Source organism: Osmia bicornis, chromosome 2, assembly GCF_907164935.1.
Source record: "Osmia bicornis bicornis chromosome 2, iOsmBic2.1, whole genome shotgun sequence".
Classification (NCBI taxonomy): domain Eukaryota; kingdom Metazoa; phylum Arthropoda; class Insecta; order Hymenoptera; family Megachilidae; genus Osmia; species Osmia bicornis.
The window spans coordinates 6,560,102-6,582,404 of record NC_060217.1 but is presented as its reverse complement, the minus strand read 5'-3'; the positions used below and the strand labels follow the sequence as shown (position 1 = coordinate 6,582,404).

Sequence of the window (22,303 nt, the reverse complement as noted above, 5' to 3'; positions counted from 1 at the left end):
TTTCTTCAAAGGGAAGTGTATGTTTCTAAGGGATACCGAAAGATAGCACAATTATCTTAGTACTAGATGTGGGAAATAGGTTAACGTTCGGCCTTATTGCGAATTGCCCCGGAGAAGCATATTCTGTACGCTTAAACATCCTTTTGTCTACTCGAAATCATTTCGCTCGGTTCGCTCGAGGAGTTCTTTGTCGTGCATCTGTTTCGTAATTAATTCGACCGGAGCTTATTTGTCTGAATTAACTGCTGCGTTTGAGGCGAAGAACAGGTGAACTTTCATTAGAGCAGATGTTCAACGAAACCAAGTTCTTCCAGGTGTTTAACTGTCATCCCTCTCCTTTGAATACAGAGATGACTGAGCTTCAAATAGTCTATGAAATCGTAGTTGTTTTCTGGGTAAGAATTATTTTGTAACTTTTGTTCCTTTATCGAATTCAATCTTCTTTACTGCTAATATTTTGAGGCACGACGCGAGTTCTCGAAGTTCGACGAAATTTTACGATACAAATAACACGATTAATACTTTAAATATCAAAATATCAGGGCAGGAAGTTTATGCTTCAGGCTGTAGGTCATGTAAAGTTTCAAGTAAAGAGATCAGAATTCAACACTTGCTATTTTTTAAACGTTCAAAGTTTCAGTTTTAGGGCCGATGTTTCGAGATTTTTCGTTCAAGATTCATGTTTCGAGATAACAAATTTTGAAACTCTAAAAACTTGAATAAAGAAGAGAGTACGAGCGAGATTAGCAACTTTATCATAGAAAATTAAAATTAACTTCTCCCGTAATTTGAAAGGTAATGGGCACACATTACTGTGCAAACTATGAAGTCTATTTATGAATATTAAATTGGTTATTGAAATTCAAGTAATAGTATTTTTTCATTTTTTTTTTCATACGATAAAACGGATACGTAACGTGTTACTGACTCCACTTTACAAAGTACATTAGACTCTCTTGTACTGAATTGTCCTTAGAAAACAGAAGCACATTACATGAAGGAACGTTCCAACTTCGGTGAAACTTTCTCTGCTTTCTCGTACTCTTGATGCATGTAATGAAAACGTGTCAAGAGTATCCACTTACTGTTTTAAACTCGTCCTCAAAGTATAAACGAATTATCATACGCGAAGCGTACAATGGAAATGAACGGTTGAAGGGGTGAAACGCGAAATGAATGAAAATTTTGCAATTACGTTTCGTATGAGAGAAAACCGTCGAAAGGGTAAATTATGTTACGGCAGCGTGTGAAAATTTCGGGAGATTGCTATTTTCAACTTCGCTTTAATCATTCAAGATCCAATAGTTTGCAAAATTACGTATCGCGAAAGAAATTTTCCGAACAAAATTTGTTTATCGTCGAAGCGATATACACGCGGCGAATTATTGCATCAAATTCGCACGAAGACAGGAATTAAACAGAAGGAACGGGTTTATAGATTTGAACACCGCGCACGGGCTTGCCGTACCAGATTTAATGAAAGGATTAATTAATTCAGTGTGGTCGACAATAGTGGTGACCGAGCTGTTTACCGTGATGGGTCATACGCAAGCAAATCAAGAGGTTAACTACGGCACGTATTGTTCGTTTAACCTCTCACCCTTTCCAATTTCGCTGTTGTGTTACCGCAGTAAATACCGTCGGACTTGAAAATCACTTTTGCAAACAATTGGATCGCTTTCATTGAATGCCACTCTAAACGAGAAATCCTTCGAATTGCACGTTTCATTCATACCAATTGCTGATAAATAATTATCTAATTGTTTCTTTATCTCATTCAATATGAATATCAAGGGTACCAAATCATTCCAGAAATATGTCATTCATTAATATAACGATAAAAAAATGAATAATAACGAATTATCATAATTTCTATACGATAAAAATCTTAAAATTTATATAAACAATCAGATTGCGGAAATCTGAGCACTGAAAGCCGATGGTAAGAGAGATATATCGTTTACCTAGAATAGTATTTTAATGTATACAACGTCACGTATGAAACTCGAGTACCTGTAGCATCGCGTTCCTCTGTCCATCCCTCTAATGCTAATCGTAATTGAAGTTGATGTATCAAGATATACCGCGAGACGGTATAATCTAAACACGCAGAAATAGTTAGCTCGGCAAACATCACGTGATTCTCGTGAATGGACATGGAAATGGCGCGGGTGTACTTAGCTCTCCCAATATTGTCCTCTGTATCACCTACTTTGGCAAACAGTCAGTGGCCGTTATCAGGGGGTAGCTGCAAATTAATTAATCCTTTCATTAAAGTCGCTGCGGAAGACCACACGGATGCCGACTGTCTGGTGGTAGTTGTTCTGTCGCACGGTTCATCTGGTTACATACATACGTTCGACACTATGTATAAGGTCGAGTCGCTGTGGACCCGTTTCATCGCTGAACGATGTCCCACCTTGGCGGGAAAGCCAAAGTTGTTCTTCATTCAGGTGAGCAATAGATTTCAATGTTATCGTATTAACTGCTTAGAGACAGGAAGCCCATTAACGCGTTCACTGCCATTTTACTCGCATATGATTGACGCGACGCTTTATTTTCCATAGGAATTCATCCATATTGTTGGGTATTTTTTAATTTCTATTACAGATTCTAGAAATAATGAAATACTGTGAAAATGATAGATAAGATTTCTTTGAAATGAAAATTTCAATAGTTTCGGAGTTACTGATAGACGTGTTTAAAATAGTAACGGGTCATATCGTTATAATATACAGATCATTTTAATCGTTTAAGTAAATAACTGAAACGTTAGCTTTCCGTTCTTCATTAATAAATGTGCTATTCATACGTCGTTAATGAATTTGCTTTGCACAACATTTTAGCCTGTAGCGTTCAGTTATCGGGAACAGAATGCAATCGTTCGTCGATAATTATTCATTGACGCTCGTGATACGTGTGCAATTATCATAGATATCGTTCTGTTTATAGTTAATGAAGATAAGTAATATCTTTGAAAGCAACGTTTCATAGCATCCTCATTATGGATCAGATTATTTTTTATACGATTGAAAAATAATTAAAATTGCTGCAATTTTAAAAATTAAATAACAAATAAGTATAACAAGAGAAGTGAGACAGGGATTACTATTCATGACTTGTTCAGGCAACTATTATAAATCCTTATCACAAGTGTTTCGGTTTTTCAACTCTCACGATGCTTTCTCTACCAGGATGTTTTTTATTTGTGTCAGTGCTGTGCTGTTAATTTTGCTTGCGGTCCAAGGGAATGCACAGTTAAAAGCCTAGGCGGAGAAAGCTTTATTAATAGAAAGAGAGTACAGTGGCCACGAACCGTGCATGCACAACTTCAAGGTCCCTGTTGGTCAATTTTCTGTCACGAATGCAGCCTTTGGATTTACGAGACACTGCGCGATGATAAAAATTTTCCGAATATCACGGATCGTATTGTTCTGAGATTTTATTGAATTACGAAGGGAAATGTTCTTTCTCTGCGCGGATTACAAAGGATGTCGTAATACCAGCATTACAAGGAAATTTCTGGAGTTACACGAACTGTTGTTTCAAAAGAGACTTGCTATCTGTGGTGATTAGCCATTTTTATCACCGTCGTAAAAAACTTATTTTATTCAATGTTTTGCGAACGCGATTGCAGATAAAAGTTCAAATTTCATTTATTTCGAAGTTATTTGGTAAAAAAGTAACTTTACTTTTTTTTTATTTTGAAGGATTATTTTATCAGTGGATCAAATTTTATCAGTGGAAATATTCAAAATATTTCATACGACTCTTGTGCTCATGAAATTGTACAATTTGCGAGGTTGGAAATACGAAACATTGAAACAACCGGGAGACAACAGGATAATGCAAATATTTCGTGCGATGATAACGTAAATCTTGATTTTCTTTGCGGTGTAATCCTGGCCGGTTCTTTTTCCATTTATCTACTTCAGGATGATCTCTCAAGGATTTGCGAGGCGAAGCGCATTATCGCGCAAGCGTTGTGTTTTTTAGCTCCGCAGACCGTGAAACGTGGATATATCCTGCAGGATAATGGAACTGTTCGCATGAAGATCGCGTAACGCATCACAGTAATTAAGATTACCTTGACCCGGGAACAAAACGAAACGATAACCATGAAAAAACCCTAATATAATAAAAAAAATCATATTTCAAAAAATAGATCACTTTTCTATTAAAAAGGAAAAAAAATGAAGAAGATACCGCTTGTCTCTCATCAAATTGCTCCTGATCGCTCGTCTCGTTTAATTCATACGTCATATTCAACTTCACGTGTGATCACGTTTGACAAAACGCGAAAAAGAAGCTTTAGTGTTGAAGCTTGCAAACTAATTTACTGCCACGCGTTGTATTCTCTATACGATCCGATCGATCATCGTGCGACGTGTGGAAAAATTCTTCGTGTGTTAACGATCAATAATGCGAAACAGTTTTTCTATCAACTTTATATACCGTCTGGTATGAAACGCTCGACGTTTGTACAAACACGCGAACCAACAAATTCTCGGCGAAATTAAAATCGCGAAACAAATTGAGCAAGCCGTTGTTGAGCTTGCTTGCGTTCGTGCAGACCTCTAAATATTGTTCATTCAAGTAGCACGATGGAGGCAAAAGGCAGGGTGAAGAAAACGAGAAATATGTTTGCTACGAATAGGATTAATTTTCACCATAATGAGCAGATGGAAACTAGGAAACGAATTTCAAACTGTATAAAATTTATGGTCCAAGGGGAAAATATGTTACTGTTAAGTGACGTGTATGTCTGCCCTAGTAGAAATACTGTTCACGATGATTATTTTAATATACAAAAATAGTATTCTTAATATTTCAAAGCCAGACACTGGATAGTTGAAAAACGTTGTTAAAAACATTGAACCCTTTGACTACGAAAAGCGTGTACTTACTAAACGTCTACGCTGTAGCGAGGATTGTCGATTCCGAGATCGCTCGATCTTGGCCGATCGTGGCCGAGTGATCGGTACGGGCGGGAAGGAGGGGAGCGTGGACGGTTGAACAAGAAGAAAAGATGGCGTTGTGGTTGACAGGCACGAGGAATTCGGTTAAGAAAATTCGTTATTATAAAGAAAATAAAGACGTCAGATTTTAAAGTGAGTGATTTAAGAAGCTAACCCAAGTCTGCCTCATGGAGGGTAGACACTAAATTCATATATTATTAGAGGAAGAAGATTAAAACTAATCGCGTTCATTAACGGCGTTTCCTGAAGAAGGTTACTTGGTGCAAGAAATTAATCCGTAGCCACGGAGAGTTGAGAATTGGACGATAAAGGACAGGTGATAATAGAGGGAACAAGCTCATTCTCGCGAGTTGGAAGAGCCACTAACGCGTTGGTTTTCCGGTTCTTCATGAAGAGCGGAGAGGCGGAGCGCTAACGGAAGTGGAAAAGACGACATAGTTAATTATCCGCGCGGCGTTTCAAAGGAACATGAAAGAGTTTTATAGTTGACGAGGTTACTTCTCAACTCGTTTAACAAGCTCTTCACTATGTGCTACGTTGGAGACTTAGCACGCATGACGTTAACTTGTGAAATCTTTCCTGCGAATGCGATAACCTATGCCATAACCTAAAAAACAAGGTGCTTGAATGTTTCATTTAAATTTGATTCTTCGACTTAGAATATATAGAAAGTTATCTAGAAAAGTTATTTCTCGAATCATAAAGATTATCTCTTAAAATATCGGAATAGAGAGCAACTGAATTGTTTAGAGAGTTCAATGTTCCGCAATGAAAGGTGTAAATGAATGCATAAACTGGCTGTTGCCACGTGACAATTTGGACGTTTATTCATGTATTTTTCTTTTTTTGTTATTCTTTGCAGGCATGTCGTGGAAATAAAGGAGATAACCCAACGAATATTGATGTAACGGACGGCACAAGTGCAACCCCCTACACTATTCCTTCCCATGCGGACATTATGATTGCCTATTCCACTAACGACGGTAAGTAAATGCACCCACTTACGTTCGTACGTTTTTTATCGTTGTGCATGTACACATATGCCATTTGTAAACTCGTTGCATGGGTTATTCCGTTCTCTGGTGTCTGAACAAACTTTTCATTCTACGTAAAGGAAAGTACAATAATAATGAAAACTCGGTGGAATGTGCAGTGAAAAACAAAGCTGAACGAATTTTATTGTAAATCTTTCCCGGTGTTACAAAAGGGTCTATGTCGTCGACCATTAACTTCCTGAGTCTCTTATAAATAATTTCGTTTATACTTGACTCGTTAAGCCACTTACGTACTTTCTAAGACACTCCTTGTAGCGATGTAACGAAAAAGAGGATTTAACGATTACCGTGTCTTTTCTCCGATAACAAACGAACACGAAGTCTTCGGGGTAGCTCGAAGCCTCGTTTGAACTCGTTTAACCCTCCAGCATGTACATTTTTTCTGTCAGACTCCTCCCTTGAGGATAATTAACTGATCTCCATGAAATATTATTAGCTCGACGGGATAGCTAGGGGCAATAACGCTTGTGATAGCGTACCTACAGCGCGGTTAAAGGTATATGGGTCACTTGTACCTCTCCGCTATTTAGAATTATTCAAAAGACGCTTTAACGAGAATTGCACTGTCTTCCCAACTGCATAAAGTGCAGAGTATCTTCTTTGAACGGTAATACTCTTTTGTCTTCTTAAAGTTCTATTTTTAAAAAACATTTATTCCTTAATCTAAGACTGAGTGGTCTTAATTCTGTTGCCTTTTGAGGTATCAGAATATAATATCTTCCTTGTTAGCTCGCGCAGAAACATTTTGTAGAAATTTATATAGGTCACCTCGTATAACCGTGATGAGTGCACAGATGCAGCGTGTAAATACTGAGGTTTCCGTGCAACGAAGTAAACTGCTTCTCTTAACTGACACGTCAGAGAATAATACGGGCAGCCGCTTTCATAACGCGAAGAAATTTCGAACCGTAACGAATCACAGCCATCGACCGGAATCAATAGTCGATAGAGGGTGTTTCCGTTGGAAAGAATAGTAAACGGGAGTCTGTAATTTATTAGAGAAAACGGGGTGGACGACTAGTCGAGGCTCGGCTACGTGCTGGGAACATAATTTAATTAAGCTGGGAAATTTGTTTCGTGGAAATTAATTGAAGGCTCGACGTTCGACAATGTCGGCTAATTATCGTCGCAGGGGTGTGTAATTGAAAAGGTGGCTCTATTAAAATCGTCCTGCTGAAAACTCGCGAATGCACGCCAATTTTACGGTATATTATTCGCGACTGCTCGGAGTGATTAATTCTCCCATAGAAAACGAAAAAAGTAGGTCACTTTTTTTTAGAAAGAAAAATAAAAATGCGAAATGAATCTAATCGGTAGACAAAATTTTAATGGATTTTCATGGTCGAAAATTGAAACGATAATCGAGGCGCGAGCGTGCACCATTGCAAAATACTTTGACGAAAATAATGGGCGTTATTTGAGGGAGAATCGCAGCATTTAAACAGAGAGTACGAGGAAATGGATAGACGAGGTAGGGGAACAAATACCTTCAATGTTTGATCAGTGCGCGTTGTTTCGTTTATACCGATGCTCGATGCACCGATGTGTTTTCAGCTTGCAAACAAGATAATAGCCAATCGGGCTGGTAACGAAATTATTTGATAACATTCTCCGGGTATTCCGTAACAAAGAACCGTGCCTGTTCGACGCGCATTCTACCACAGGAAAACGCTTGGTTGCTCTTGCAAACTTCCTATTTAATGATATTGTGAACACGTACTTCTATAAATATATTTTCAATCATTTGTGAAATATTTCGAAGCCTCTTGGAATAATTACTAGCAACTAGCAACCAAACTGCCCGATACTTAATATCGATATCATAGTGAAATGTTATCGAGTATCATTGAAAGGTTTATAATATCGTAATTGCACGTTAATATCAAATCTTGAATGATTATATCGTGATTATGTTAAGGTAGAATTCATACAATTATAGTGGAATTGCATTTCAATAATAGCGAATTTGGTTTCATTTTAATATCTGATTTACTTCTGCTGCATCTTGTTCATAAATCTTTTTAAAGAACAAGTAAAAAAATTATAAATTTCTAATTTGACGAATCTTTTCGGTCTGCGAGGGAGATTCAAGGGACAAGCCTAATCGCGTCATTTTACTACTCAGCCGGTGGAAAGAAAAGATTTGAAAAAAGCTCGTGCGACGTGCCACAAACGTTCCCTAAAAGCTGCAGTTTCGCTGCCGAGCTTTTTTCCTTCGTCGGCTCGTCGGTATTCGCGGCACTTTTCGCGCTGGTTTCCCGCCTCGCCGAGAGGCACTTTATTCCTCGTTATCGATCACAATAGACGAGGACGGAAGTACCGGCTTCTCTTAACGCGGCTGTCGGAGATGTATACGCTGTCTGCTTGCTAGAAACGCCGAGAGGATGGCGGGAAAAACGTGCATCCAGTCGCTGCAAGTCGCAGACAATCGCGGGGAAACTAGGAAAAAAAACCCGTACCGCTTTTCATTGTATCTCGTTTCACGCTGTTCGCGATATACATTTCTCCACATTTTTATTTATCCATTTATTTGTGTATATATTTAACGGGACGGGCTGTTTAAATCATAAAAGATTGCGATAATAAAAAATAGAAAAATCGCTTATTGTTGGATTAAATACTGAGATGCATCGATAAGGATGCGGTCTTTGAATTTTTCAAAATGCAAACTGGGCCATTTATATTTTGCTTTCTAATTAGAATTAATGAGTGTTTCGTATTATTAATAGGAATATCTTCAGAAATTGAGTATTCAATATTTTCCCATTGAAAGGAAATAAAAAAGAATCGAGGGTTGAATAGAAGTGTTTCATAATCAATTTTCTCAATAATGAATGTCTTCGTGGAAATTTATTTCCGCATAAATCGTTCTAAATAAAACGATGTATTTTAAAACACGTTATTCCGTTGAAATATTAAGATGCTCTGATTTCACTTTACCGTTCCTTGCACAAGACAGTCGTATTCTAGAAACGTGCATCACCATCAAGCAGACATCCAAAGATACGAATGGCTTCATGAGAAACCGTCTCTTACAGTGATGACAATTGCGTCCAAGTTCTGGAAAGTGACAATGCTATATATTCGTCTTCTTCGCGATACATTAGCGTTCTGACAGCAGCGTGTTCCTTTTCTTTGTCTCTATTTCATCCGTCTATTGTTCAACCACAATTATTTCCCCGCCTTTATTCGAGTATCACAGAAAATATATTTTCATCTGGGAACTCGATCCATCATAAGTTTCTCCTTCAAGTATTCGCATGCTTTCAACGTTTTCAGTCTTCCTTTCTCGTAATTGACGTGTTTTATTCCATGATTGTTATCCTGCAATATCACAATATCCCCCTAATATCGCAAACGAGTCTACAATATATTAATTATTTCTTTTCAAATCAAACATTATCGAAACGCGATCCAAGATCAAGAAATAAAGAGAATAATTCACGAGAACGGTAGAAGTACGAGTCGGTGTGAAAATAATTTCCAAAGTTCGATCAATCTCGGACGTCAACGTCGAAGCTTTTTTTTTTAAACGAGCGCTGCATTCGCGTGGAATGTACGATTCTGAGTTGTGTGTATAGCTTTACGATCCGAGCAACGTTCGAGTTATTTCTGCAAACCTAGCCAGCCAGTCATTAAGGCCGATCTTTAGCCACCGGTTACGTGGACGTGGTTCATGAAAGCAACTAATGACCTCATCAAGGACCGTCCATCATGCGGGAATACAGCGTCTTTATAAACACAATCAAGCGACCGCAAACGTCAGGAACGGGATCGTTGTTCGTATAAACTCGTTTAGAGCTGTTTAATCCGATATCCTCGTTTGTGCTTTTGTTGATTTCTTCCGAGTCCATGTGTTTCTTCGTATCGTTGTTCATGCTTTTACACCAAAACACATCGCATAAAAATTTGAACACCTGTTTGCATACAACACCTGCTTCAACAAGATCGTCGTACTCATTGTTCAAACATACAAAACATCAGCTTCGAACCGTGCTTGTACAAAAAGAAATGCTTCTGAACAAGAGGAAACTTGTAGCCAAAGCGCATTATGATCAAGATATTAATTTTGAACGTGTCTAGCAGGTTTCTTCTCATTCCGAAATGTCGAAAACGGTTCCTGGTTCATACAGGCTCTTTCTGAGGAGCTTACCCAAAACTGGCGAACCCGTGATCTAATGAGGATAATGACTTCAGTGACTCGTCGTGTCGCCATCGATTATATATCGAATGTATATGACGACGAGACGAAGGATAAAAAGAAACAAGTTCCTTCTGTTGTCACCATGTTGACGCGGTTAGTGTACTTCAGTGATAAATCGTTGCAATAATGGAAAAGGAAGAGAGGAACGTCTACAGGGTTGGCTGAAAAATTCGATCGACCTGTTTTATCCATGTAACAAGCATGTTAAAATATCCCCTTACTGATTCGCGGAAACGAGAGCTGGATGTGTTAACGGAAGATCGAAATTGCCGAACTGGAATTTAGTCGGTTGATATCCACAACGAGATCCAATTACCAGAGGAACACGTTGACCATGGAGAAACTGGGAGATTTTCGATTGGACGGTTAATTAATCCATGATAGTAATCGATTCTTTTAGTACTAACACGAAACAGATCTCCTGTATAAAAGAGGATAAAAGGAAAATCTCGATCTAATCGATTCGATCGCGTAGAAGATAACACAACCGAGGCTGATTAGATAAGAACATTCTTACATATTTATATTAGTTGAAGTATAAAGGAGAATAATCTGTTAATCTAGTTATAAGATAGTATAGATTATTATAACTCTTTAATTTGTTATTTTAAATTATTTTTATTACAAGTGATCTATACAGCGGTGATAATTTTTTTATCTTATATTTTGCAATTCAAAGTTATACTGTTAAAGCTCACTGCATTTCCAATTTCTATTTCAAGTTCGCTAATTTGAAAATTATGTTCGGAAATGAAGAAAATTCAGTTTGATTTAATTGACTGATTTCTGATGAAATTATCAGTTACCTCTTTAATCAAAAACTGTAATAATACTTTTAAAATATTTTTCATTATTTGACCGAAAGGTTCGCTGTTTATGGTACCAATATTTTTCCCGAAGATTTTCTTTATGTTCATAGTTCGATGCTAATCGGATGAAAGTTTTCGCAGCAGACGCTTCGAATTTTCCAGGAAAGATCGGTTGAAATTCGCGAACTTCGGAAACTCGAGTAGTAAACCGTGGAAAAATGTAGATTCAATCTTGCTGCTGAATCCATTGTGAGCTTTTAGTTAGCACCACCGTAGACTTTAGTTGCACAGCAGAGTTTAAAGAAGACTTTATTCGTTTAATATAAGAAGCGGATAACCGAGTACATACGTTATTTTATTTAGTGCTATTGGGAACGTTTAATGAACACCATAAATAACTTGATGCAAAATTAAAAGTTATCCAACTCTTGCAAAGAAACTATTTTAACTATATTATTTCGACGGATAATAGTCTTCTTAATACCGTTAACGGATTTGCTAATGAAAGCACACATTAAACTTTAATAATTATTAAGAAGCATGGTACAACGTCAAAATGAAATTCAAGTGAAAGAATATTTTCAATATTTTTAATTTTACAGTGAACAATTAATTTACGATATTAAAACATACGATCGTTTTTATTATTTACGGAAAATGCAGCAGAGAATATAACTACGAATGCTTTTAGTTCTATGAAATTCGTAATTGGTCCGCTCAACCATAATGGGCCAAGTCCAGATAACTTCATTTTCTGAGAACCGACTTTAAAGCATAATTACTGCTATCAGCTAGAAAATTTATAGAGCATATATTATATATATATATGTATATATCTTCGTGTTTGAACATCTTGTTTATTTATTTTACTTTTCTAAAGAGGAGAAATTCCTTTCATTTTGAAATTAGTATAAAGTTAAATTTAAACTATTATCTCAGTGGTTCATGATCCAAAGGTTGAATAATTATAGATTTCTCATTTTTTTCGTAATCTCGAGATGGAATGTAATTTAAAATATTATGAAATTTAATCAAGAATGATGGATCAAATTTCTGATAGATTTTTGAACAACTGATTGGAATTGAATGAATACAGTATTTTATGTATGGATTTCATCGTATTAATATCGCCAGCATGTGTAATGTAGGAGAAGGTATTAATCGATGTATCTGTTGCATTAACCAGTATAGCGTGCATGTCATACCTTATCATGTAAATCCGGATTACTATGTCAATTATGACAAAGCTAACAGTAATTGTTGAATTTTCTCAGATTAGCTGTTTAGAATAATATTGACACAACAGAATGAAATACCAGGTTAATTTTCAATAAACCGGATTTAGCTTGTATATATCGTATTCCTCCTTTCGATCATAATTACTAATCTAATTATCTGCTCAATTGTTATGGTATAATCGTAGTTAGATATTTATTTCTGTAATTTATTACCAATAACCAAATATTGTGCTTTTTATTGTAATGAAAAATACAAAAATCAAAAGTATTATTTCTTTAATTTTTAAGCTTATCTTAATAATTGTAATGTTACAATTAATAAAATTTTTTATTTCTCCATGCAGAGAGAAGAATAAAATTAGGTTTCAAAATAAAATTTTTATAGCATTAAACAAATTAACGTCCAGCCGGAGTAAAGAGAATTTTATAATGTCGTGAAAACAATGTAGATTACAATCTCAGTAATTTATTTTCTTCCATATGTTACATTTTCCCGCAAACAAACATATTTACAATGAAAGTCTGCGTTCATGAACCTCGTCCATCATGTACCTACTTTACAAAATTGCAACTCACTCATCCATGTAACAACCACCTTGAATATACGTGTATCAACATCATAAGCAGTATCTTAGAAAAATCTTTGATAACAGCTACATGCAAAGAATACACGTGAAAATAAAAAGAATTCGCGTTAATGGTGCATAAATATTTGCCCAGTGTTCCTCAAATAATTGAGCTGAATGAAAGATCAGGTGGGTCTCTGAAAGTCTGAATCGTACGGTTGTTGAACTACTTTCGCGTCAAAGGGAAACGAAGTTCTTCGGCGAGCAGAGATGCAAACGTCTGTTTGACCGTGCAATGACAATTCGATTCCATTCACTTCATCCCCGTCTTCTCTTAGGTTAAGTGGATCCTCCAGGCAAACGGAGCATGATAGAGCTCGTCTGAGACACGGTTAAAGGGTTTCGCTATGCGGGTTACAAACCTCGCTGGAATACGATGACCGAAGGATACCCAGGTAATCCTGCTGTTTTATCGGAATTCCGCAAGTACCACGTATTAGTTTCTATTGCATTTTATACGTTCCTTCAATATTTTTTTTTTTTGAAAGGGAAATTTTTATAGGTCAACAGAATTCATATGAATCGTGAAATGTATAAATGTAAAAAAGGGGAAAGTAGCAAATTTTTCGGGCGAATTATTTTCCAAGATTTCTGATCAAAAATTTTCAATTTAATAATTCATTTGGCGAACCGATGACTCGAGTTCTTCTAGTCGATTTGGAACATGAAACAAGTACGTTCTCGAAGTGGAAGTACTCGAGACTAAGCGGATGACTGATTCTCCTCGTCAAAGGACTCGGCTCCAGGTGCTTCTGTCTCTTTATCGAGGATCGTTTCATAGAAGGAAGATGAGTTAAAGGACCCTTGTATTCCTGAAAACCGTGCATTTAGGCGTCGCTCTATCGAGAACCGTTCGAAGTTTATCGGAATTATCGGCTCGTGTTGAAACGAATATTTGTTATCGGCAAAATATTTTACCATTTTCCTTTTTTCCTTAACGCGTTGAATATTTTAATGAAAACGGCTACGATTGTTTAATTTTTCAATCAATTGAAAACATTTTTAATTATAAATGTTTTTTATATGTTTATTGATGGTATTCTGAAACAAAAACCGGTTTTTTTCAAGAATCGAAATGCAAATGATAACAATAGAATTTGATATATCATGAAATTTACCATACCTTGTTTGCGGTAAAACAATGACGGAATAACAAAGTTGTAATTTGTCGAATATGGTATTTCGGATAAATTGAATGGTAACTTTTCATTATTGTATCATTTTTTAATGGATTTTGTCGACTTTCGCAATTTTGATTTTGTTGCAAGCAACATCGTTTCTCCGAATAACAAAATTATTTTCGCGGTAAACATGTGGACTTCAATTAATTTCATCGAACACCGTGATCGATATTTCCATTTGTGTTTGTTTTCATCGCGTTCTCATAGGGACGATGGCAAATAGTATCCTTTATTCGCATGGGAAATTCAATGTTTGACATTACGAAGTTGGAGCACGGTAATCGGTTGGAAAAAATTTGACAAATTTTTCAGCGTTACCATCAATTCAATTCTGTTCGACGCTTTTATTACAGTTACATAACGCTTCATTTTATTCCTTACTATCTTTTCTACTTCGGTGTAATTGCAAGCCGAGCAATACCGGGCGAATTGCAGAGGCTATGTTAATAGCAGTGGAATACTTCCGCTCGAGAAACGCCGATAACGATCACTGAACACGATCACCTAATTTCGATATTTCCCGGCAGACAAGGGACAATTGCTAGCAATGACGTTTCAATTTCCTTACGCCAATTGTTTATATTTCTCGCACAAATTCTCGCAGCGATATCATTATATTAATTAATATAGTCATAAACTGCGATAGAAGTATTTCTACGCGTCTATATTTATTTCAAATACAGAAAAATAAAGTAAAACAAACATTTCGCCAAGAATGAGATAACGAAATTGTTTACTTATTCAAAGGAACTAGCACGTAACGATTTCAGAATGTTTCTCATTGTCAGTCAAATAATTTACCGTTTGAATAATCATATTGAAATAATTTTATTCCTTTGTTTTAGCCGATTGGCACGGGTTATTCGCACTTCCGTTTTCTCTCTGTTACCGCAGTTTCTTGTCCCCGCGTTAGGGACGGCAGGCTTTCATAGTCGGTCGGTAAACAAACGAGGTGTTCGCGAATCTAAATGTACAGTGTTTTTCCATATGGACACACTCCCTCGTCTGAATGAACAATTTTTATTTACATATGCTCGTTTACATATTGCACACGGTGCACGTCATTACGGATGTACATTCATGTTTACAAATGGGACGAATGAAAAAGATACGAATCACGAGGTTACGAACACGGTCTTTGTTTGAAAAATATCTGTGGCCCGGTTCGTTTACTTTCTTTTCTTCCACCGACTTTTTTTGATTTTCTTTTTATTGCTAGAAGGAAGAGCAACGGGTCGACTACTTCCGTGGTGGCTGGACGAATATTATTTATACTCCAGCGTCAAATGAAAGCCGTTCTTTCGCAGCGTATTGTCGCCTTTTCGCCGAGTCTGTCGTGGATAATTTATGCCGACAGGGAAACTGAAATAACCACAGCGATTGTACTTTATTCGGGGGAATTAATTTTTCATTCGAGACAAAGTTAGAAAGAGCGCGAATCGAGGACGTTGTAGTTTAAAATACGATAGAAAATGCTTTTGTCGAGATAAGAATTCTTATTCACTTAATTGAATTTATGATATTTCTCACAGATTTGAATTCTCCTAATGAAAATATGCTGAAGAAACAAAATCTTTCTCAGGCTCGTTCCATTAATTTCAGAACAATCGGCAAAATTATCCGAGCTTCTGCTATTGCAGCAGACAGAGGGAGACGTCCTTTCTGGTTTTGAAGTTTCCGTCAACCTGACACGCATCTTTGACGGCAATTTGCCAGAGTACGCGTGATAAATGTACGCCAGAGGACAAATTAGATACTCGTGTTCATCGGTGCTGCAATTTACTCGGCTTAGTCCAAAGACAACCGTCCCTCTGAGCAAATCCCGTCTACGTATCTTAAAGTCACGAACTCGAACTTTGGATACTATGTACAGAAGTCGGTGTATCGCGTTTCCGTTTCGAGGAAACTAGTTTCAAATAACGCGTTTCGATTTGAGCTGCTGAGAAACTATCTATGTACACTTCCGTTTATGAATTATGGTACACCTTACTTATCATCGAGGAATTTGGGGGGTGAAATGGTATTGTGTTAAAAAATGATTTCAAGAAAATTCGACGAAAATGAAGCATCTTAATTTATGTAATGTAAGCGTTATGTAATCGTAAAGTACTTGAACCAGAAATTAAGAACGGATCATCGATAATTAATATTGCAGCGGTATCCTTATAATCACAAATTCTCAGTGCTCCAGTGAAACTTCTTCAATAAATGGTTCAAAACCGTTTTCGAAATCGATATTAATATCCCAGGAGTGCATCGAAATGAACTTCTCCCGATATCTCGTACAACAAAGGGAACTTAATAACGAACTTTCATGCAAAACAGCGAAAGAAGTATCGAGTGGCACGGTAAAAAGAAAAAAAAAAACACTCTACTCGTAAAATATTTATGCGCTTGGTGTAGCGTGGTCATAAAACATTCAGATATTATAAAAAGGATACAGCAGAGTACATACAAGAAGGGGGAAAGATAATTAAGAAGAAACACGAGCATTCTACTTTTTTTCTCGAAGCTGCCAAGTTTCTCCACTCTTTTATCATTTAGGAGGCAGAATTTCTTTCGAAGATAACAGTCGACAGTTAATTTGCATCATTAAATTGTACGAGTCAGCAGATTTAAATATTAAAATGAAATTCGTGTAAGGAAAGTGTAGTTCGTTGTATAAACTTGAATGAAATGTTGAATTTCATGAAATTACATTCTTCTGTCGGTGTTACTTGCGCCGAGCCTAAAAGCAAGAATCTTGCAGCAGCAAAGTTCGATTCGTTCTCCATCGATAACACGAAAATATGGAATAGATTTACGCCGAGAGTGCTCTCGGTGATGCGAATTTTAATGGAATGCCAGATGGTCTAATATTGATATCGAAGGGAGGAGTGTCCGTGCAATATCGCCGATGAGGATCGCGTGAATAATAAAATAAAGATAGGAGAGAGATGCGGAGTTTCGTTTCGTGCATCGATTCGAAATCTTACATCATGGCGCGAAATGAGTTCACGTTCAACTATCTCGAAGATCATCAATGATTAGCGCCTAAAATATTCAATTAAAATATAAACAGAAAGAGCAATTTAGAATACCATTATTATTAGCTAAAGTCTTTTGATCATCGACGCGTTAATTAAAACCTTGCGATAAGGAAACGCTCCTCACCTTAGCATATAATCTAATATTTGCTGTTTAATCTGCACAATATTCAGTCGAGCTGTAAATTAAACGATCAACCGCTTTCATGAGACAGCAAACAAGCAAATTGCAGTGATTGAGGTAACCGATGAGTGAACGGTTTGAAAGCAAACGGTGTCAGTCGAACGTTTAACGACGACGCGAGAGACGTTTTCAAAGGAGACGTTGCCTTCCAAGAAATTCCATAAAGGAACGTTACACGTGCATTGGAATGCTTGTTGATAAAGTTTCATCAAGTATCGAGCTGGCTGTTGAAAGAAAAATGATTCCAACGTATCGTTCGCGATCGCTAGGTAGCTCGAGAAAAGAACAGAACGGGGAACGGCTTGGTCGTTGTCGGATCAATAAAACTTCACTTCCACCCTACTTAACTTTGTATACTCGTAAAATTCTATTAAACCGTGCTCGTCGAGCAACCACACGGAGCGGCGAGGGAAAAAAAAACACAAAGGCGAAGTGCGAGAATAAGGGTGAGACTCGATTTGAACCGCGAATATCGAACGAATTAATCCAAGACTCGCTCGCGGGACAAAGAAATACAATTATACTCTTTGACTGTGCCCATCGACTGCCGCTAATAATGGCGAATTAGGAACGGTTGCATTCGGATCTGCATAATCGAATCTGCCGTAATGAAATGTGATTCGCTAGGACAGAACGATCGCTTCTTCGTACGAGACTATGCGTGATCACAGTACCATACACCTTCGGAATTTTTCCTTGGTTAAAAACGAGAATCTTAATTGCGCGAATTCCTTGCAAATTACATTACCTACATTCCAAATCGTTATTGAATATTCAAAAGGAAAATGAGAAGGTACAAATGAAAAATAATTATTTCGTTTTGAATAATAGTCAAACAATGATAAGTATTATTTTATGATACCAGAGAAACAGTTATTATGTAAAAAGGGAAAAGCGAAGAGAAAATAATAAAATTCATCTCATCCAGACAGCCTTTAATCTCCTCTGTTTCTTTGCTTCTAATTTCACCCGCGGATATTGTTTCCCCGTGGCAATATCGGAACTGACGTGGAACGTTGCCTCTAAGATCCTGAGGTATTTCTAGCTCGATATCGTTCGAGTCTCCCGATGAAATATAACGACGGGTTGAATGATGATCGAGAACCGTTTTCCCTACACAGCAACTTTTTCAAAACGCACTACGCGTCGCTCCCGACGGGGCGTGCAATTCGTTAGAGAAGTTAGATTGAACGCTTCCGGAAGTTCAGCGGGGTATTTTCGCTGCTGGAGCATTATGCTACCGATGCTTTGAACCGGAATGCGCCAACTAATTACCCTGCCTCGATACGATCAATCGGTGATCCAGTGGATTGATTTATAAACGTTCGAAATTCTGTGAAATTACCTAATTTGATGCATGAAATTCCAGGTAAATTAATGAACTTATTTAAGGGCGTAATTTTATAGTTTATACTTTATTGTATTATCACTTATTGAGATTCAAATAGAACGAGAATATTCCACGTTATAACGCTAATTTATTTTACATTTGAATGACGGATTTCAAAAGGAAGATTATCTACGTCGTGGATATCCTCACGAATGGTCTGATCGAAACGAACGCAAATTGCTCATGCGACACACAGACAGCAGAATTTATTCGGGCATCAAAAACTGCAGAGATGCGCCGTCGTCGGGGCCAACGAATTCAGATTTCATTGCACGTTTACCGTACTGTCGTCCTGACAAATCGTATTTTTACCGTTCTAGAACTTGGAAACGTATGCAACCGTTCGTTCTGAACGAGCGAGACGGACAAATGCATGGACAAATGAGGAGGGAGAAAGAAAGAAAGTGAGTCGCTAGAAAAGGAACATTGGTATCCGGGTATAGATGTCAGGTGCAGTTGCATTAGTTTACTCGAAAGCAACCTTTTCTCGTGTCATAAAGTATCAGAGAATTTTGATGACATTTCGCGGCACTCTCCGAATATTTTTCCCCTGACAAAATCGTGTGCTTCAGCTAAATATTGCTTCGATTAATCGAGTAATTCAGTGTCTTTACGCATAAGTAGTTAGGACTGAAATTAATCAGACACGCCATAGATCACGCTGTGGTTTAATAAAAAAGGAATATTGTTTATTTTCAAAGAGTTAGAAAAATTATCTTTAACAGCAAGGAAACAAACATCTTCTCTGATACTAAAGTCGGGCAGATGCTGAACTAAGACAAGCAGACAGTAGACAAACTTTGTTTATTTGCGGGAAACTTCGTCTCAATTAACATCCAGCTAACTTGATTCGAGCAATTTATGCACTCGAATGCATTTAAGGAAATTTAATGCACTCGAAGGAGTGGGTGATAATCAATTAATGTAAATAAGATTTATTTTATTAAAGAATTTTCGTAGTACATGATTGTTTTCGAATTTTCTTCGTGAGATGTTTTTCAACTTCCATTAAAAAAGTATCGAACACTATGTTGCAAAGAGGATTATCAAAATTTAAGATGAAAATTTATGGTTACGTAAAAATTCGATAGAAGTTCCTATACCAGTGGCCTTTCCCTTCTCTCAGGATACATTTTGGAAAATTGATCTGAAAGTCTAAGCCAATCTGATGATTCGCATCGCGAAGTGAACGCGATCTTGAACCAGGAAGTAATCGATGACGTGCAGATATGAATTTTAAACTTCTTCGAAACTTTGCATACAAAGTTGCAATTTCCTGAAAAACACGGTTGCATGCAGTATGCAAGTAACCGTAGTTCACTATTGTCTAGCCTCGCGAACTTCAGTCAAAATTTTCAAAACTTTTGTGGTAATTGATTTTAAGTACCAAATGAATAATCTAAAATTTATTAAAGCAAGATAGTAAATTGAAAGCTTGAAGCTTGAAATTTGAAAATTATTTAATGTTTCACAACAAAAACAACTGTACAAAAATCAATCGTCATTAAAAAGAAAGTGAAAAAGTTAGCGTCAAGTTGGCCAGCGTTTGCTACCATCCTTTAAAGTCATCCTGTCCGAGTGGAAAGGAAGGATGAATCGCAGAGCATCGAGCAACCCATGGAGAGGAAAAGATATTCCTTTCGAGCGTAGAAGCAGGTCGTAACTCTCGCATGACCGCTCGACCTGATATTCTGTTTCGCTTTGAGAGCTTTAAAAAAATATGACGTAAAATATAGGACGCGTTCACAACTTGTTTCCTTAACTTTCGCGGTTCAGTCTCCTTCCACTCGTTAAGTAATTGAAGTTTCTCTTTTTTTTTCTTAATCGCTCTAATCCCTACGGACAGATGAAGGGGAAAGGGGTTAAAGGAGGCAAAAACTTTCTAACGAAGATATTTAACTACGGGGCAGTCAGGCTTAAGTTTTTAAACTTTTCGTCGAATTTAATGCAATTAAATCCTGTTGCCTTATCGAGACGAGAATTTTTTTTCGTTTCAACGTGAACGATTTTTTTCTATCTGTTACTAACGACTAAGGTTTTTTTTATAATTAAATTCTGTATGATAATGGTCGATGGAAAATGTTTAAAGGAAATTTTTTTAAATTAAGCTTTATATGTTTATCAAGGGGTTGAAATTTTTACAATTGTCAGATTTCTATCGCGCAAAGTTTTGTTGTTCCTGTGCAACACATTTCACGAGAACGGGAAGTATTTTGTGAACGGAACCGGATGTCCGCCGGGAAAATATTTGAATCGGCTTCCCACCAGCATCCCTGTCGCATCGAGCTACACGTTGACGGTGCAAATTTCATCGAACGGCTCGAACGCGTCTCTTCCACCTTTCCATTCTCGGATATAATCCGTTTTGATCCTCGAATATCCTTCGGTACATTGTGATGACGCGGATCAGCTAGTCGACATATAAAAAGTTTCGACCGCTTCGAAGCCACCACGATTTCCTGAAAGCTCTAAGAAACGATCAGCATTTCTTGTTTTTGTCATATAAAAATAACCTTTCAGCTAATTTCTAGTTCGAAGACCCATTTCGATATATTGAATTGATTTTTCTTTTGTAAAGGTGTTGAAAAATATTAGTTTACTCTGAAATTTGTTAAAGCTTTCCAAATGCCATTTTTGAAATTTTTCCCTCTAAATATTTTAGTCCCCAGTATTTTCATGATAGTGGTTCCAGGATTTGGAAAATATCTGCCAAAGCCATATATAAATCTTTTGTCATGCGAAACAAAAGCACTGTAACGAGCACAATTGCCAACAATATTCGCTGGCTGACGGATTCGATTCTTCTATTCCGAGTGATGTTCGTTTATGAAATTTGATGTGTTCGGCATGGAAAACGTTTATGGTGTTACAAAGAAATCAACTGTAGCGAAATTTATAGGTAAAACCGGTTACGGTTTTTATAATTTCCATCGCTGTTTCCAATATTTTACTCTATGGTAAAACTTTACTGATTTTAGAATAGAATTTATTTCGAAGCAATTTTGCTTCTGTTCTCACAGTGATCTAAATTTTAAATGATTTATATTTTCTAAACAAAAATTTATTCAAAACATTTCGAAAATTAATGCTTATACAAGATACAATTGCTTATAGAATTCTAGAAAACGTATCAACTTTTTCGATCAGCTATTGCACGAGGACATATAAGGAGAATTTTTTTCTCTTAATTCCATTTGTCCATGCAATTGTATCCATTGTTCTGAGAAAAACATGGCCCCTATGCTTGAAGTCTCGGATAGCGATATTCCACAATTTCGATAGCAGCATCTCGCCTCGGTGAAACAAGATTTTAATTCGATTGTCGTGTATCGTCCTCATAAAATATACAATCGAATCAGCCGAGCTGTCTGCGCAAAGAATAACGAGAGAAACAACGAGATGAAAGCCTCGAAACATTGAAAGACTAAATTACTATTCTCTCCTGTTACATGTCTTATATTCTGGAAATATAGTTTTAACGAACTTTGTTGCGTTTATTTTGTGTCACACAGGGTTACGGTATCGCTTTTGGCGTTAAATGGAAAAGAGGCTCGTGATATCGTAAAATAGAGTTGGTACAATACTCGAGTGTATTCTATATCCAGTAGAAA

The 22,303-nt window shown here is 36.9% G+C and overlaps 2 protein-coding genes across 6 annotated transcripts in view; one reads left to right on the top strand and one right to left on the bottom strand.

Moving 5' to 3' along the window:
* The window catches only part of LOC114872021 (caspase-1-like), a 181,832-nt gene that overhangs the window by 11,502 nt on the left and 148,027 nt on the right, over positions 1 to 22,303 (top strand). For 3 of the 5 annotated variants that reach the window (XM_029178745.2, XM_029178744.2, XM_029178741.2), the window contains 3 exons: positions 2,278 to 2,453; positions 5,842 to 5,962; positions 10,118 to 12,545. In XM_029178745.2, coding sequence (XP_029034578.2) covers positions 2,278 to 2,453; positions 5,842 to 5,962; positions 10,118 to 10,365 — 545 coding nt within the window. In that variant the 3' untranslated portion in view covers positions 10,366 to 12,545. Of the gene's footprint in view, positions 1 to 2,277; positions 2,454 to 5,841; positions 5,963 to 10,117; positions 12,546 to 22,303 lie in introns of those variants that run through there. The other 2 variants (XM_029178743.2, XR_003788687.2) reach the window with 2 other exon arrangements.
* Positions 1 to 22,303, bottom strand: part of LOC114872020 (alkaline phosphatase-like) — a 159,569-nt gene that overhangs the window by 57,247 nt on the left and 80,019 nt on the right. The window lies entirely within an intron of this gene.